We start from the raw sequence: 16,904 nt of genomic DNA, 5'->3' as shown, positions 1-16,904 counted from the left end.
AAGAGCAGGGAAATGTCTTCCCAGTGCAGGAATCTGGGAGCTCCCCTAAGCCCCCCATGTCAGCCTGGTGGTGTGCGGAGGTGTTAAACTGGCATGTGTCTATAGAGGCGGGGGTGAGCCTTTTAAGTCCCCTGCTTCTTCCCCACTTGTGGAATTTGTTGTGCCAGTGGGATGAGGCTGGCTATAAAACCTCTGTCCCACTCCACAGCCAGTGAGTGCATCACAGCCCCGCAGACATCCCCGTTCCTCCCTGCGAGCCACCAACAGGTCAGGATGGAGGCAAGCTTCACCCGGATGCTCTATGTGCTCTCTCTGGTTGCCATGGCCTATGCCTTCACCCAGGAAGGGTTCAAGGAAGTGATGCTGAAGCAGCTGGGGCTCTCTGAAGTCCCTAAGCTTCATAAGAGAGACCTGGTTGACCTGGTCATCCCCGAGCATGTGAAGAACAAGTATATCTCCATGCTGAAGCGGCACAGGGGGAAGCGTCGTGCCTCTCCCAGCTTGGCCAGCATCCTGCAGGGGATCCCCGGCAATGCAGGTAACACCCTGGGCAGGGCAAGCCACAGGGAGTGGGGCTGGGGTCAGGCTCTGAGGGGGAGCAGGGTGGAAAAAATATATGTACCCCATGATCCTGGAAAAAGGTGGGTGATAGAAAAATGCTGGTGCCCAGGCACATAGCATCCTGGGCAGCGAAGGCAAACTGCCTGCAAATTATTGCAATTTGTGTGGTTTCCTGATACCATGCACTGCACTGGCACCAAAGGGACACATGCTTTTTTGTGCTTGCTCTATTTAGGATGAAAAGATTTCTTCCTATTGTCCCCACATTGCTGTTTCAGATCTAGAGGAATTAGTTTATTCACAAGATACTAAGTATGGTTAGAAAAAGTATGTTTAGGGGCTGTCTCTGCCACAAGGGATCGTGTTGGAGCATCCAAGCAATGTGCTGTGATAACTGTGGATGAAATGCAGAGGATAGCAATGACAGCGTGTCTTTTTGTCTCTACATCACGGACAGAAGTCTTCTACTCTGACCCCATGCGCCAGAACTTCATCTTTGACATGGAGGGAAGGATACCAAAAAACAGTGAAGTGACAATGGCTGAACTGAAGCTTTTCAAGAAGCCCTTGGACAGGGTGAACCTGCCAGCCAGGCAGCCCCATCGGCCTGTCTCCAATGCCAGGGTCAGCATCTACTGGGTGCAGAGACAGCATGATGGCACAAACAGGACCTCACTGATCGACTCCCGGTAGGTGATGGGGAGTGTGGAGCTGATGAGAGCAGACATTAGGTTAAGGCTGCAAATATGCAACGATGTGTTGAAGTGATGCATTTCTGTGCCAAACGATAGGCTGCATCTCTATTAATAGAACCAATCATAAAATCATAGAATCACAGAATCCCTGAATGGCTTGAGTTGGAAGGGACCTCAAAGATTATCTAGTTCCAACCCTTCTGTTGCAGGCAGGGTAGCAAGACCCTGAATCAGGCACAGAATCAGGCTCTGATGGGGCCCCATCCAACCTGGCTGTGAACACCTCCAGGGATGGGGGATACACAGCTTCTCTGGGCAGTGTATTCCAGTGCCTTATCACTCCCTCAGTGAAAACCTTCCCCTGATATCTATTTTTAGTATTATTAGATATATCTATTTTAAGTTTTTAGTAGTTTATTCTACTTATCTCACCCTCTTTAATTTAAAACCATTCCTCCTTGTCCTATCACTATCAGACCATAAAAAGGTTGATTTTACTCTTGTTTCTAAGCTCCCTTTAAGTACTGGAAGCTCAGCTGGCTGGTGACACAAGCACTGCATATAACCTTGCACTGTATGAACAAATACCTTGACACAAAGGTTTTTATTTCATCATTCAGTGCCTGTTAGCCTTGCATGCCTTGTGGGTCCAGAGAGGTTGTGTAGTTTCCTTCTCTGGAGATACCCAGAGCACGTTTAGATGCTTTCCTGTGTGACTGCTGCAGGAAACCTGGTTTAGCATGTAATTAAACCAGATGACCTCCAGAGGTCCCTTGCAATCTCTATGGTTCTATGATTCTTTCAAATAGTTAACTGCTGTGAGTACATGCCCAGCGCTGCTCAGCAAGCGTTATCATATGATCAAGGCACATGACAATGCACAGGAAGCAAATTATTTCACAGCAAAAAAAGCACCATGAACTTTGTATGATGGGCTTCTCTCTGCCTGGCAGGCTGGTTCCCATAAGAGAGTCTGGCTGGAAGAACTTTGACGTGACCCAGGCTGTGCACTACTGGCTGCGGAACAAGAGGCAAGAGCCAATGGTGCTGCAGGTTTGGATCGAAGGGGAAATGGTGGGCAGCTATGCTGCAGAAGTTGCCAAGGCCGTGCGCTTCACCTCACAGGATGCTGGGGACAGAGCTGTGGGAAGACCCGAGCTGGTGCTCTACACCCTTGACTTGGAGGACTATGGGTGAGTACAAAACCTGCATCCATGCAGCTTTGTCCCTACGTTACTGCACTCACTTTGTTGCCTGAATTTTCAAATGAAACCTGAGCGTGGTCTGAGCTTCCTAGCTCAGGGCTGTGCCATCAGCCTTCTCTATTTGCTAACATTTCTCCCATCGCACGCAGTGGCCCTGGGGACTGCAAGGATGGAGTGCAGGCAGGAAAGTCCACCTGCTGCCGGCAGAAGCACTACATCAACTTCCGTGAGCTCTCCTGGACGCAATACTGGATCATCGAGCCGGCAGGATACCAGGCTTACAGCTGCCGGGGAGGCTGCCTGCAGCTTCCCGGCCCACTGCAGCACTGGGGGGGCAGGGAGCGTGCCTGTGCTGTGGCTGAGAGCTCCCCGCTCCCTATCATGTACCTGGTCCAGAGGGGCAACCACACTGAGATCGAGGCAACTGAGTTTCCCAACATGATCACTGAGAAGTGCAGCTGCATGGCAGATGGTGCAGCATTTCTGTGAGGGACTGACGGAGGAGAGGAACAGTGCTGGTGGGCCTGGAGGAGGTGCACCTCCCTGGGTTTGGTGTGGCCGCCTCTGGGTAATTTCAGTCCCCACTGCAGGGCACTGCAAGCAGCTGCAGGTGAAAGGCAAGGACAGTGATCACAGTCAGGTGCAGAAGTCAAGCTTGGGTTTGGATTTCAATTCCTTTGTTCCCTGTGCTTTGTACATTTCGGTCCTTGTCTACCCAAATTGTGTTTACTATGGATAGCAGAGCAAAAGCACTTACATGTACATGTTGTATACATACACAGATGCACATGTATCACAAATACATGTACATATATATGTACGTATTGTATACATGCATATTGTATATATGCACATTTTCTACATACATACATATATGTACATAGAATATTGCCTAGAGCTAAAATGAATGTATATATATGTAAGTATGCATTGTATGCATATATCTGTAGATACACATGTACATACAGTATTGCCCAGAATTCAAAGGACAGTGTTGTTGGTCCTTGTACCAAGGATTTGGCACAGTTTTAAGCAGAATTTAGAGTCCTGAAGCCAGTGAACATATTGGAACTTGGATTTGCTTGCACAAACAAATGTTTATAGATTCAGGTCCTCATTTTTCTGATTGTGTATTACAGTTTTTTCAGCTTTCAAAATTAAGTAAACAATAAAATATGATTATTTAAATAGCCATGTTTGCTTATAATTATTTCTAGGTGCAAAAGTGGAGGAAAAAAATCTGTAACATTTCTGACTGTACCCCAGTGCCCAGCTTCTTCATGCATACACCCAACAACAGTCCTCAGCTGTGCATATGTCTCTGCCTGCTCATGATAAAGATTATCTGCTCATGCAGGCAGGGGAAGGGCTGAATCAGTGAGGAGCATGCACCACTGGTGCTTCTCCCCATGCAATGTCAGGTGTAATCTCCTTTTGAACAACACAATCATAGAAAATGCTCCTTGAACTCTGACACTGGGGCCGTTCCCACCATCCTCTGGTGCAGACCATTTCCCTAACCCCCAGCTACCCCTCTCCTGACACAGCCCCATGCCATCTCCTCAGGCCCTGTCGCTGTCACACAGAGCAGAGCTCAGCTCAGCACTGCCCTCCGCTCCCTGTAAGGAGCTGCAGCTGCCATGAGGCCTCCTCAGCTCCTCTGCTCTGGGCTGAGCAAATCCAGTGGCCTCAGCCACTCCTCATGCACCTTTGCCCTCCAGACCCTTCTCCATCCTTGCAGCTCTCCTTTGGACACTCTCTAATAGATATATGTCCTTCCACCCTCATACAAGTACTGGGTTGCTGACTGGAGTTTCACTGATGGTAACTGACTCCTACACCAGTGTAAGCTGCACGTGGAGCCTAGCCTATGGGCCACAGACAAGGCAAACCTTTCCCCAAGTGCCTACTTCCTTAAGAGATATTCAAAAGCTGTCTGGATGTAGTTCTGGACAACCTGCTCTAGGTGTCCCTGGTTGAGCAGCAGGGTTATGCAAGGTGACCCTCAGAAATGGCTTCTTACCTCAACCACTCTGGAATGATGCGAAGAGGGGGATTGGATGGGCCCAGCTGTGACTTCAGCTTATCCATCAGGAAGATTGAGAAGTAAGGTATCCCTGCCACCCTGCAGGAGGCCAGCTCTGAGGTCACCAGCCATACCTGCCTTCACCTCAGCCTGTGGATGGGCTGGTACCTCTCACTTGTGTAAATGCTGGTAAAGGAAAAAAAAAAAGAACAAGCTTTAAAGGGAGAAGAAAAAAAAAAAAGGAGCTGGGTACATATCACCAAGGGTGACCCAGGTTTGAGCAGGATGAGCCAGACTGGTCTTGGCCATTTTCTTCTCACAATTACATGGCATCTTTCTCAATGAGCATTCAGTTCCAGTTCCTACCCACCCAGGAGGGACAGGCCACAGCCGGAACCTCAGCTGTGAGGAACAAAGCAGAAGATTTATCTACACCCCTCTGGCTTCTGGAGAAGAAAGTGTTTGAACTGGTGTTTGACTGAGGAAGAAAAGCATTAACTTTGTTGTCCCTCCAGGCCAGCCTGGGAGGAACTTGTACTATGGGGGCCAGGATGGTGGATGGCCAGCAGCACTGACCTCACCAACCCATCATGCCCAAATATCACAAGCACAGTATGCATGCTTCATGAGACACACAGCACATGTCTCTGCTGAGTCACCCTCACTGGCTTTGCAATGAAGATCAGCAGAGTGGGAGGTGGGTCTAAAATGAAGAAGGTTCCAGAGACTTCTATAGTGCAAACTTGAAGGCAGAGGCTGCAGATGAAGCCCTGCTTCCTCAGACATCCCCCAGTGCAACAGAAATTATCCCCAGCCAGCCATCTTCAGCACAGGCAGCAGTTGCTGTGATATCACGCGTATGCTGTCTTGCTGCTTTTGTATTGGTACAAGCTGTAGCAGACACAAAGCCTGTCGAGCTGTCATGTTATTCTTCCCACCGGAGCAGCAGCACAACCCCTGAGGAAAGGCAGAACACCTTACATGCATGACAGCAGCTTGTTTCAGCATTAACATTTAGGCTTCACTAGAAAAAAAAGAATAAGGAGGAGTAGCGCAGTTTTCAAGCCACACAAAATGCCCCTGCCAGTTCAGCTACATTGCCCAGTCTGATCTTTCCACATTTTCATCCAAATCGAGGCTGCTCTTCTATTTTCTTTGAGAATCCATGAGAAGTTGCAGCTTTGCCCTGCTGGTGAGACCTCATTTCTGCATCTTTTTTTTTTTTCCCCTTTGCATTTCACAAACTCCTACAAATAGCGTCTGACACTTGGCCTCTCAGGACAGCCTCCTAATTGCTGGTGTAAGTAGAAAGCCAAATTCCCAATCCACATCTCAACAGAGGTGATAATCAAAGCAGCTCCTCTGCCCTGGTTGGAAACAGCTGGAGGCTGGGAAAGAGGGACCCAGCACAAACAGACAGGGAGTCAAGAGCTTTTCAGGCCACTGTGTAATCTCCTGAGACTTTGATATTTTTAAGGAACCATCCAAAAGACTCAACATCTAGTTTTTGCCACTAACTTAATGTAAAATGAAAAGCCAGCCAACCATTATCTGGGCAGCATCAAAAGCGACATGGCCAGCAGGTCAAGGGAAGTGATCCTGCCCCTCTGCTCTGTGCTCCGACACCTCACCTGGAGTACTGCATCCAGATGTGGAATCCTCAGTACAGGAGAGATGCGAACCTGCTGGAGTATGTCCAGAGGAGGGCCACAAAAATGACCCAAGGGAAGGAACACGTCCCCTATGAAGGCAGACTGAGAGAGCTGGGACTGTTTAGCCAGGAGAAGACACGGCTCCAAGGAGACCTGAGAGCAGCCTTTCGTATCTAAAGGGGAGCTGTAAGAAAGAAGGCGACAGATTCTTTAGCAGGGTCTGTGGTGATAGAAAAAGAGGAAATCCTTTTAAACTAAAGGAGATATTTAGATTGGATACAAGAAAGAAGCTTTTTTGCTATAAGAGTGGTGACGCACTAGTACAGGCTGCCCAGAGAGGTGGTGGACACCCCATCCCTGGAGACATCCATGGTCAGACTGGACAGGGCTCTGAACACCCTGATGAGCTGTAGGTGTCCCTGTTCACTGCAGAGAGCTAGATTAGATGGCCTTTAAGGGTTCCTTCCAACTCGACCAATTATATGATACTATGACTTTGCATTGCATGCAGCAACATCTATAACCACCTGAGATGTTTTCAGGGAGCTGTGCAATAGCTCATAAAACTGCAGCAGAGGTTTCACGAGCCAACTGGTACCTGACGAGCAGCTCTCCGCTCTCCAGACCTCGCAGGCAGCTCTCTGAGGAGCTCCTTGCTCCCCATTGGACTCTACCAGAAGGCAAGCAGGGTTTACGATCACGCTTTTTCAGAGGCTTCCACCAGCACGGCCCGGAACAGGACACATCCTCCTGTTAGTACACTGCCACCTGCAGTAGCAAGCCTAGAAGTTGCCCTACTCAGAAAAACGAAGACATAGCTGCGTGCTGTCTGCATCCTTTCTGCCAGCGCAGGCACAGTGGCGTTTGTTCCAAAAACAGCAAATTGGCTTTTTGGGAACTCATTTGTCTGCGTTGCAGAGGAAAGTGGGAAAGAAGCCTTTTGACTGAAGGCAGCCAGCTGCTCTGTCTGTTCTTTGCAAACTTCCACAAATTCTTTTTCCATACCTCAGTTTAGGAAATGGAGATATTCAGCCATAATCTTGCAGCACTCTTGTGACTATAAACTCCGGGACTTCTTACACTGCTATGAGATCCCAGGATGGAAAACATCCACGGAAAACAAAAACGTTAAGTGTTATTACAAGATATTCTATTTCTCTGAGATGAGGGGGATGAGAAAACTAATTTTCACTCAACAGTGTCATTCAAGTCACAGAAAGATATTCTAGACAAAATTATTCAGGTATAGCAATGAATGCTCCTCTGGGTCATCCAAACTGCTCCTTAAGCTGACCAACAGACAAAAGCATTGCTAAAAAGCAACACAGAAGAAAACATGTTCCAATTCCGAACTTCCCAGAAGTAAATTTGTACCAAAAACATGTATTTCACCTGGGTAGTCACCTGCCCTGCTTCCTACTATTTTGTGTATGATTAAACTTTCTTCCAGATTATAAATGGATCTGCATGAAATAAAAAGCCTCTTCCTCAGGTGTGCGTCACTGGTTTCTCTGATTCTATGATCAGCTAATAACTGAGTAAATGCAAGAGGAGCAGAAGGCAGCGCTCCAGCTCTTTTACATGTTCGGGGAGGAAAAAAAAAAGTAGTAAAATGACTCCTCACATAGAGAAAAGCTCTCCTCACTCACTGTGTGTACACAGTTATGAGAAGAGCAGTAAGCACGCTGACAGCGCGCCAGCCAGGTGAGATTGCTGCTGAGATGTAACCTGCGTTGAGGTGACCCCCCACCTCTTCCCATTCTCTCATGAAACACACTCAGGAAACCAAACCTTTCCATGTAAGATCCACTTGTCCCGTCACAATCCCCATACGATTTGCGGCATCCTCATGTTTCTTTTGCCTTTTTTTAAATTTTCTAAGTCCTTGATAAAGTGCCATACATGTAAAGTATCAAACATCAACTTACCTGCCATATATTATTTTTAGTTATCTGCTGCATATAAATCTTCTCATCAAATAAACCACATTATTCTAGCAATAAGCTGCAAAATGACAAGTTCACAGCTTTTGGGTCACATGCGTAGGGGAACAGAAGCTTATGCACATTTCAGCCTCAGGTGTCGCGATCCATGTTTTCAGAACACTATGTCAAATAGATCCAGGAGTGCTGGATTTGTGTATGATGGTATAATTACCAGCAGCACAAATATCTTCTTTTTCATAATTCCTTGGGATACTAATGAGATTATTTCATGAATGCTGGTAATAGAACTTCAGGATGACCAGTTGAAAGATCCAACGGGATACTGAAGATTTGCATAGAGTATCTTGTACTCCTAAGAATGTTTTATTTAGATGCACCACACACGCTTACAATTAGTGAGCAGACTCAAATCCATCTTACAGTTAAAAAACAAATACAGGAAGCTCTTTTGACTTGCCTATTAGAGACTGCATTATAAATCAATCCTGCACTTCCCAGTTCACACGCCTTTCCTTGGTATGACTCGGCACCACCTCCTACAAACTGGAATGCAGAACAGAAGCCCTGGCTGCTGGCTGTGCTGGGGATGCTCACACCGGGGCCCTCCGAAGCCCACAGCGACACCTGGAGGAACACCAGGCTGCTCACATAGTAAATAGGCGGATATGTCTCCAGAGCCAGAAATCCTCCAGCTACATTTTCTAACCAAGCGCCTCAGGGGAGGAAAAAATTAAATAAAAATAAAAATAAAAATAAAAATAAAAATAAAAATAAAAATAAAAATAAAAATAAAAATAAAAATAAAAATAAAAATAAAAATAAAAATAAAAATAAAAATAAAGAGGGGAGCTCTGCTTTGGTCAAATGCCAGGGACTGTGCTGAGTGGATGAGGCGCAACCAGAAGTGACCACCGCACTCCAGCCTTAACTTTCTCCAGCATATTGGCAAGTCACAGAACAGGCTGACTGGTGACTGAGTATAAATTGTCAGATTAACCAGCATTTTGGAGCAGCTGCACAAACACAATTGTATTAGCAGCTTGCCTGTACAGTTTGTCAACAATACAACTTCAGCTTTAACACTGTCAATCCAAAGCTAACTCCCAAGTATAAACATAACAATTTCTGAGAAGAAAGGTTACAAGATTGCAAAATGCTCACAGCTAACTGAAATAGTAGATAAGCATTGCTCATGTTTGAGCCATGAAACACTGCAAGTGAACTTGTTCCCTAGCATTTGAAACCCATTTCCTGCCTCTACTGCTTGTACAGTGTCAGAAAGGGAGGGAAATCTTGATTTGGCCAAGTCTCTCCGAGGAAAGCTGATACACAGATAGATCATGCATGATACTCTCAGCATATGGTGGCCAAGTCTGAAGTACCAATCCAAAGCCTCTCCAACAGAAATGGCAGCTGTAGCTGCAGTCATAAAAGCATGCTACCGTTCTAACAGGAGCCTTTACCACCTCATGGGATAACACCCATCTCTGAGGTTACAGGCTGAGCTGGGATAAAGCACCACCACTGCAGATACTCAAGCCCTCAGGTGCCTACTCCATTGCTTTTGCCTCTGGAAAAAAGTTAAAACCTATACTAAATTTCCCACTCAGGTTCAGATGAACACTCGGTAATGTACTAATCTTTAGCAAGGAGCAAATGTACTTCATTCTTTTTAATTCCTTAAGGATGTAATTCTTTCTTCTTCCCCCTCACTCTTTTGTTTTTAAAGAGCAAAACAAATTCATTTATATAACTTCTTATAAAAAATATTTTTACCAATTAATTACTGATGCCTGACATCTCACTAATTCATAGAACAGCATTTATTAAGACTGACCCCATCCATATGAAAACATTCTTTTCATACAAAGAAACTTCAGCTTTTAAGCCCAAATCATAAGTTTGATGTTTGCCTTTTTAATGTGCTAACTGGAATATATATTGAGATCCAATTCGAAGCTAATAAAGGATTGATATTCTTTAAAAGGGTGAGGATGGTGCCATACATTCATTCTCCAAAAAAACACTCAGGTTCTTCCTTTCCATCTGCAGGGAAGGATTACATTAAGATTTGTTATAACCGTTGGTAAAGCTTATCAAAAGGCAGAATTTCACTCCTTTAATATTGACCACATAACTAACTTGCTATCTAACAGCTTCCTCTGTGCTATGTCAACTAAACTTCATTAAAATAGAAACAAAAAACTATCCGGAGATGCCAAAGAATTCTCTATAACAGTACAGAATGACAGCAGAATAAGGAAAAATTAAAAGTACACAGACACAAAGTAATTTAAGATTTCCCTTTTTTCCCTTTAGAAGGCTTTGCAAATAAGGAAGGATCAATCTGGTCTCTGGACAGACCTCTCACTGAAAAAAGCCTTGCTGCTCTTTCCTGTAAGGTGCCTCCACATTTCAGTCCTAAGGCCATCAATTGCATCTTCAGCTTATCTAACCCCAGCGCTTCCATTTCAGCAGCAGAGCTGAAAGCAAGTAGGTCGATTGGTTCCACATCCTGCAAAGAGAAAAACATCCCATGACAATCATTGCTTTCTTCCTGAAGGGGAGGGAAGAGAACAAGTACAGAAAAAACGCTTCATTTCACAGAAGCCCTTAAATTAGGTTTACCCAATAAATTAGTTCAAACTTTGAGATAAAGTTGAGCAATATCCCCACATATACTTCTATTGCATATTCCCATTATTAGTGATGTCTGCTATTCAGGACAAGCAATACTGCATCATGTGCAAGCAAACTGAGGCTAGCTAGCAGCAGGGCCATAACAACACAAATGATAGCAGTGCTAACATACCCCAGAGCACAGTGAATGTCCAGCTGGGCTTCCTATCCAATGTGCAGCTGTGCTCCTACAACTTCACTACTGGCAGTGTCTCTGAGCTAGTCAGAGGCTCAATCCTGCATGTCCAGACAAGCTGCAGATGGTGTTAAGCTTGGGATGTACACAGCCCCCAGGATGGAAGTGCTGCTCATTTTAAATGCTACGAACATGGATGAACTTTTAAAGTAACTCCAGCAGAATTAACACATTCAAAATAGAATCATAATGAAAAATAGTAACAGTACTTAATTTATTCTGCAGACAAAACAGATAGCACTGTCTTTATCCCCATGAGAGTTAAGTACTCTCAAGAAAAATGTACTGAAAACAACAGCCCACCATCTCACCTAGTGGTTCAGCAGCTTAAATTTGCCTTCCAGCATCATAGCAAAGCTGTGAGACCCTTTTTAACAACATGCAGAATACAACCAGTACGCCCATAACAGCAGTAGCAAGGGGCCACCAGCTGCAGTTGGTCAGAGCTTTGTCCACCGAAGAATACAGACAAGGACAGGACGTCTCAAAAGCTGGAATTTACTAACACCCAAAACAGGACACAAAACCCCACCTCGTTCAGTATATAGAGCATCTATTAGTCCTAGGGTAGGTATAATGCTGGAGGTATCAAAAGGACTTCAGAGCAAGTAGCACCAGTGCGGGAGCAAGACCACCCCCTTACAAGCTCAACAAAAGCCAGTAGTGCTAGCAGAACGAGAACCTGTGCTGCTGACCATACAAAAAAAAAAAAAAAAAAGCCTGGCTGTCACATTATTCTAGTTCTACTTTAAAAATAATAATAAAAAAAAATCCATCAAGGACTATTATAAAAATATTTCCACCTGCAATAACAATCTGCCACAGCACTGGTGGAGTTTCCTGTTCTAAGAATAGACCGTCTCAAATACTAAGCTAAAGGTAAACAGTGGAGAATGGTAAACATCCAGTTCAAAGCTTCCCTGTCTTAATGGTACAATAGATGATAAAGTTCTAACTTATCAGATTCCAGCCTTGGTTTTTTTCCATTTAACTGTACTAAATTTTCACTTATAAAGAATTCAGCCATTGTCAATGGCAGCTGATGGGAGACTTTCTGCTCACGTTGAACAAAGGAAGAAAACTCAATCAATCTCTTCAAGGCTGAAATAAATACATTTTTTAGTTTGATATCTAGAATAAGCTGTTTCCTTTCATGCTCCTCGCTACTGCCAGAGAAAGAATCTCATGGTCAGCACTGCTCCTGATGGGACACCAACCCCAACTGCCAGCAGGGTTAATGGTACAGTAACAATACAGAAATCCTTCTATCCCTGATAGACCAGCTGATCTTTTTTAAAGTCATTCTTCCACCATCTTTTGCAAATTCAGGTGAAGCCTAACACATTAATCCTAATTCTCTAGAAAGGAGCCACTGCTTTCTGACTTTTAATGATCAAATAAAAGCTGAAGTTTGTGTCAGTTTGGGAATTAGACTCAAGTCTTTTATAAATAAAACACTAAGAAATATTAATTAGCTGATTGGTTTACAAGTACGTCTACAAGTAACAACTTCTAATTTAAAAACTGTGGTCCAGATTATGGACAAAGTACATCATAAATAAGATTAGTCAAGTTGGCAAGTGTTTGGTAGCGTCTCAAAGAGTGTTGCTAGGAGTCTTTCATTCTACAGAAAGGTTTTATTTTCCTTCATTCACCAACCACAAGTGATACTTAGTGCATCTATTTATGTGGAAGGAGAAAAAAATAAATGAATCAAAAAAAGGGAAACACAGATGTTGGGAAAAACAATGCTACACAATCAAGAGCAACTGCATCTTAATAGAAACTAGAGACTATTAAAAATCTTCCATCTTAAAAAGTTTTGCCCTGACCTGCTCTAAGGATCTGTCAAGACTGCTACTTTACTACAATTGAGTTTTCAACATGTGGAGTTAATGGGGATCAGTAAAGAGACACTCAACCAAGAGCCTCTTTTGGCTGTAGCTGCCATTAACTTCCACACTCCCTTAACCTAAGTAGTGTAATTCTAACACATCATCTTCAGATCAGCTGTTTTTCCTTTTTAACTTTGGGATGTCTGGTCTGAATCAAACTCTCAAGATTCTATTAAATTCCTAGGAAAACTGATTCTAATTCAAGCACTTACAGCGACTGCATCAAATTCAGATGATACATACCCTCTCTACCTCTTCACTTTGTGGATCACACAAAATAAGTTTTGTACTGCTTCATACTTACTATGCTCAGTAACTGATTTGTTTCCTGGGCCTTAGAAGAAACATTTTCTTGCCGCTCTTCCTTCAGAGTCTGAGTTATTTCACTCTTTTCTCGGGCCTCTTCCTTCAGAGGTGCTTTTGTCATTTCACTGCTTTCATCAGCTGGAACTTCAGGTTGGCCACCTGCGTGGGTCTCCTCCTGCAGATCTATTCCGGTAAGCTCTGGTTGCTGCGATGCCTTCTCCTCAGCAGCACTGGCAGCTGGACTGTGCTCTACCGAATCCACAGAGCTGCTTGAACATTCATTGGCATTTCCAGCATTTTCATTATGCCTGCTTCCTAATGGACAGCTTCCATCAGATGTCTGAGGGGAATCATCTTCACTGCCATCATCAGAATCTGAACTGTCGGTATCATCCAATCCTTCCAACCCCAGCCTGGCATAAGCAGTACATGACAAATATTTAGATATGTTCTTCTCCAATTTAATCACCTCAATGTAGTCACTGCTATTTAAGTCTACATTAAGATGAGATGCTGTTTACTTGCACTGTACCTAACTTACACTGTGTTCAAACCTTTATGGAGTCCTAATACTTACCAAAAACATCTCTTTTTTCCATATTTTGTTCCTTTCTTTCCAGATTCACCAGGACGCTTCCGACCACTGCCACTTTCTGGTGACACTACTTTGCTAGATGAGGCCTGCAATCCTAAAAAGAAAAGGTGAAGTCTACCTCACTGATACACAACTCACGTCTGCCCTAAATTCTATTTCTTTTAATTTCAGATTCAGCCTAAAACACTAACTAAAAATAATCACTGCTGGTATATATTTATGGAAACTTGAAGATTCAGCAATCTCAGAAGCAGCAAAAGCTTTCTTACACTGCTTTATTAAGACACAGAGTCAATCTTACAATTGAATTCCTGACATGAGCTCTTAGTTTCTACATCGCAATCAGCCTCAATTTTCATTATGAGCTGCCAGTAAGGGACCAACTAGTGGGTAAATATAATAGCTACAAAGCATAGCAAATGAAACAAGATGTTTCACAGACGAAGCATCATTTGTATCTTTGTCATGCTGTTAAACGCAATTTAAGAAAAGCAGTAGACAAAGAGGAAAAATGAATTCAACAAATTTCACTGGAATTTAAAATGTAATTCAATTGAAAGAGTTATCATCAGCCACACTTTTTTCCTTAAATTCCATGCTGAACTGAGTTTTTAGTTTGCTTTATGTTTTGAGGAGAGAAAGCGAAGCTAAATTGTGGTACCTTTAAGGACTGAATCTTCTAGCCGTTCAGCCATTTCATGACACTGTTGCTGGTAGTCTGTGTTTGTAAACAGGTGCTTTGGCTCTGCAAGTTTCCGTTGCAGCCTTTCCAAGCGCCTTTGCTCTTTTTCTGCTTCCCGTTCCGCTTGCTGCTTCACCCATTCAGCCATCCTGCAGATTACAGATCCATGGAAATGAGAGCATCTCCAACATTCAACATATTATTATTTTGCAATTACCGATGCTTTTACCACTTGCTAGGATAGGAGACAAGGAGAAAAGAAGAACAAAACCACCCATGGGAAATATGGAAGGATGATACAGAAAGTCTTTCGGACCTTCTGTAATCAAAATAAAAACTGCTGTAATTATCACATGACCTCTTTTGTTAATAGCAAACTCTATCACTGATTTCACAGAGTCACAGAATGGCCAGGGTCGGAAGGACCTCAAGGATCATGAATCTCCAACCACCCTGCCACATGCAGAGCCACCAACCTCCCCATTTGATACTAGACCAGGCTGCCCAGGGCCCCATCCAATCTGGTCTTGAACACCTCCAGGGACGGAGCATCCACAACCTCTCTGGGCAGTCTGTTCCAGCACCTCACCACTCTCTCTGTAAAGAACTTCCCCCTGACATCCAACCTAAATCTTCCCTTCCTCAACTTAAAACCATTTCCCCTTGTCCTGCAGTTATCAGCCCTTTCAAAGAGTTGATTCCCCTCCTGTTTGTAGGCTCCCTTTAGGTACTGAGAGGCTGCAATGAGGTCATGCCGCAGCCTTCTTTTCTCCAGGCTGAACAAGCCCAGCTCCCTCAGCCTGTCCTCACAGGGTAGGTGCTCCAATCCCCTGATCATCTTCGTGGCCCTCCTCTGGACCCTCTCCAACAGCTCCCTGTCTTTCTTGTACTGGGGCTCCAGATCTGGGCACAGTACTCCAAATGGGGACTCACAAGAGCAGAGTAGACGGGGACAATCACCTCCCTGTCCCTGCTGGCCATCTCTCTTCTGAAGAGTTTATTTAACAGTGCTAGCTTCTAAGAAAATGCCTAAATGCTCACGCTTTCTCATGATTGACATCTCGAAGCCTCCTTCCGCTGAGGTCCCGGCAAGCCTCTCTATTGGTTGTTTTTTCAATCTGAGCACCAAGTGCTCGGAGCATAGATCCAAATCCTGTGAAAAAGAGTAATCAAGAATTAGATATGCAGAAACAAAGTGAGATGAGTTAGTACATAATAGAATTGCCCATGGAAAAATAATAGTGATTTGATGCCTCACTTTCCTTCAAGGTTACTGAAATACAGAGTAACTTGAAAGTTATAATGTTAGAACATCACTAGGAACGTTTTCACAGTAAATAATAAAAAAAAACCATCCAACATTTACCATTCATGTCATTTCTGCTTTCCTAATATTGCACACCAAGGTTAGCAGGACCTGCGTAGCACTCCTAACCTAAGAGCCTATCCCTGGATTTCCCCAGAAGAATGGTTTGCAATCTTCTCCATCTTCAACTTAACATTCCCAGTCCTTCCCAATTTATCCAGAATATACTGCTCCCCTATGTCCTTTTAGCTCCCATCAAACTTAAACCTCCTTTAAAAAAATATTTTAAAAAACCACCTAATTTTTAAGAGATAGCCATGTCATCAAGCTGACCACAATTATGCTGTAGAGCTGCTCCAAATAGATTTTGATGGCTGGACGTGTCAATTTCAGTGTTTTTTTCCCACCTTAGTGATTCCATACACTCCTCAGCCACTAGACATAGGCAACTTCTGCTAACTGCTAACTTCTCTCACTCAGTCGCACCTTACATTGTCTGAAGTTTGACAAAATCCCTCAGCTACCTCAAAGAGACACTACATGGACTAACATTAATATAATTTTAAGCAGCCTAAAAGAAGCAAGCACGGTTTTTCAAGCAGAAGCCGGAACACGTCTATATATTGATGCCTTTAAATAATCTTTAAGGAGTTTGTAAATACTAAACAGCCTGCCATACCACAGAGCACTATTGCATTCAGCTAATAAAGCCAATGAGAATTCACATAGTTCATGAACTACATGCTTCAGCATTTCACATTCGGAAGGACCCAGCTGCTACACCTGGGCAGGATACATTCCCCAAAATCAACAGCAACGAGCTCGTTCACGAAGGCAGCAGGAGCTGCACCAGGCCCGAGAACAGAACGCTCAGTTCTTAGAAGCCCGCACGACGTGTACGCGGTAACAGAGCACACAGACCTCCTTTCCCCCCGCACAGCCGCAGCTCCAGGCTGTACACGGCGCCATCCCGCAGCGCGTCTTCTCCAGCCGCCAGCCGCCCGTTACACTTCACGTACAAACTCTCTTCGGGAACGTTCTAAAGAAAACAACCAAACAACAATTCGTCACCCGACCGACCGAGAAACGGAACACCCAGCCGAGGCCCAACAAGGGAACAGCGCGACGACAGAGGCCGGCCTACGAGACTCGGGGTGACG

General features: G+C 44.3%; 2 protein-coding genes across 2 annotated transcripts in view; one reads left to right on the top strand and one right to left on the bottom strand.

The window, feature by feature from the left end:
• Nucleotides 1-242: 242 nt before the first annotated feature.
• Nucleotides 243-3,048, top strand: LEFTY1 (left-right determination factor 1). Its single transcript, XM_010706659.3, has 4 exons — nucleotides 243-538; nucleotides 1,019-1,250; nucleotides 2,210-2,449; nucleotides 2,611-3,048. Exons 1-4 carry the CDS (start codon nucleotides 274-276, stop codon nucleotides 2,948-2,950), a joined length of 1,077 nt encoding a protein of 358 aa, XP_010704961.3. The 5' UTR covers nucleotides 243-273; the 3' UTR covers nucleotides 2,951-3,048.
• A 5,366-nt stretch (nucleotides 3,049-8,414) lies between these two features.
• The window catches only part of SDE2 (SDE2 telomere maintenance homolog), an 8,734-nt gene continuing 244 nt past the window's right edge, over nucleotides 8,415-16,904 (bottom strand). Inside the window, exons 2-7 of the mRNA XM_010706798.1 lie at nucleotides 16,666-16,783; nucleotides 15,480-15,591; nucleotides 14,418-14,587; nucleotides 13,739-13,850; nucleotides 13,160-13,574; nucleotides 8,415-10,600 (exon numbers count right to left, since the gene is read on the bottom strand). Coding sequence (XP_010705100.1) covers nucleotides 10,379-10,600; nucleotides 13,160-13,574; nucleotides 13,739-13,850; nucleotides 14,418-14,587; nucleotides 15,480-15,591; nucleotides 16,666-16,783 — 1,149 coding nt within the window. The 3' untranslated portion in view covers nucleotides 8,415-10,378. The remainder of the gene's footprint in view (nucleotides 10,601-13,159; nucleotides 13,575-13,738; nucleotides 13,851-14,417; nucleotides 14,588-15,479; nucleotides 15,592-16,665; nucleotides 16,784-16,904) is intronic.

Source organism: Meleagris gallopavo, chromosome 2 (genome assembly GCF_000146605.3).
Source record: "Meleagris gallopavo isolate NT-WF06-2002-E0010 breed Aviagen turkey brand Nicholas breeding stock chromosome 2, Turkey_5.1, whole genome shotgun sequence".
NCBI lineage: Eukaryota > Metazoa > Chordata > Aves > Galliformes > Phasianidae > Meleagris > Meleagris gallopavo.
The sequence above is the reverse complement of the archived record's forward strand: the minus strand, read 5'-3'. Positions and strand labels throughout refer to the sequence as shown.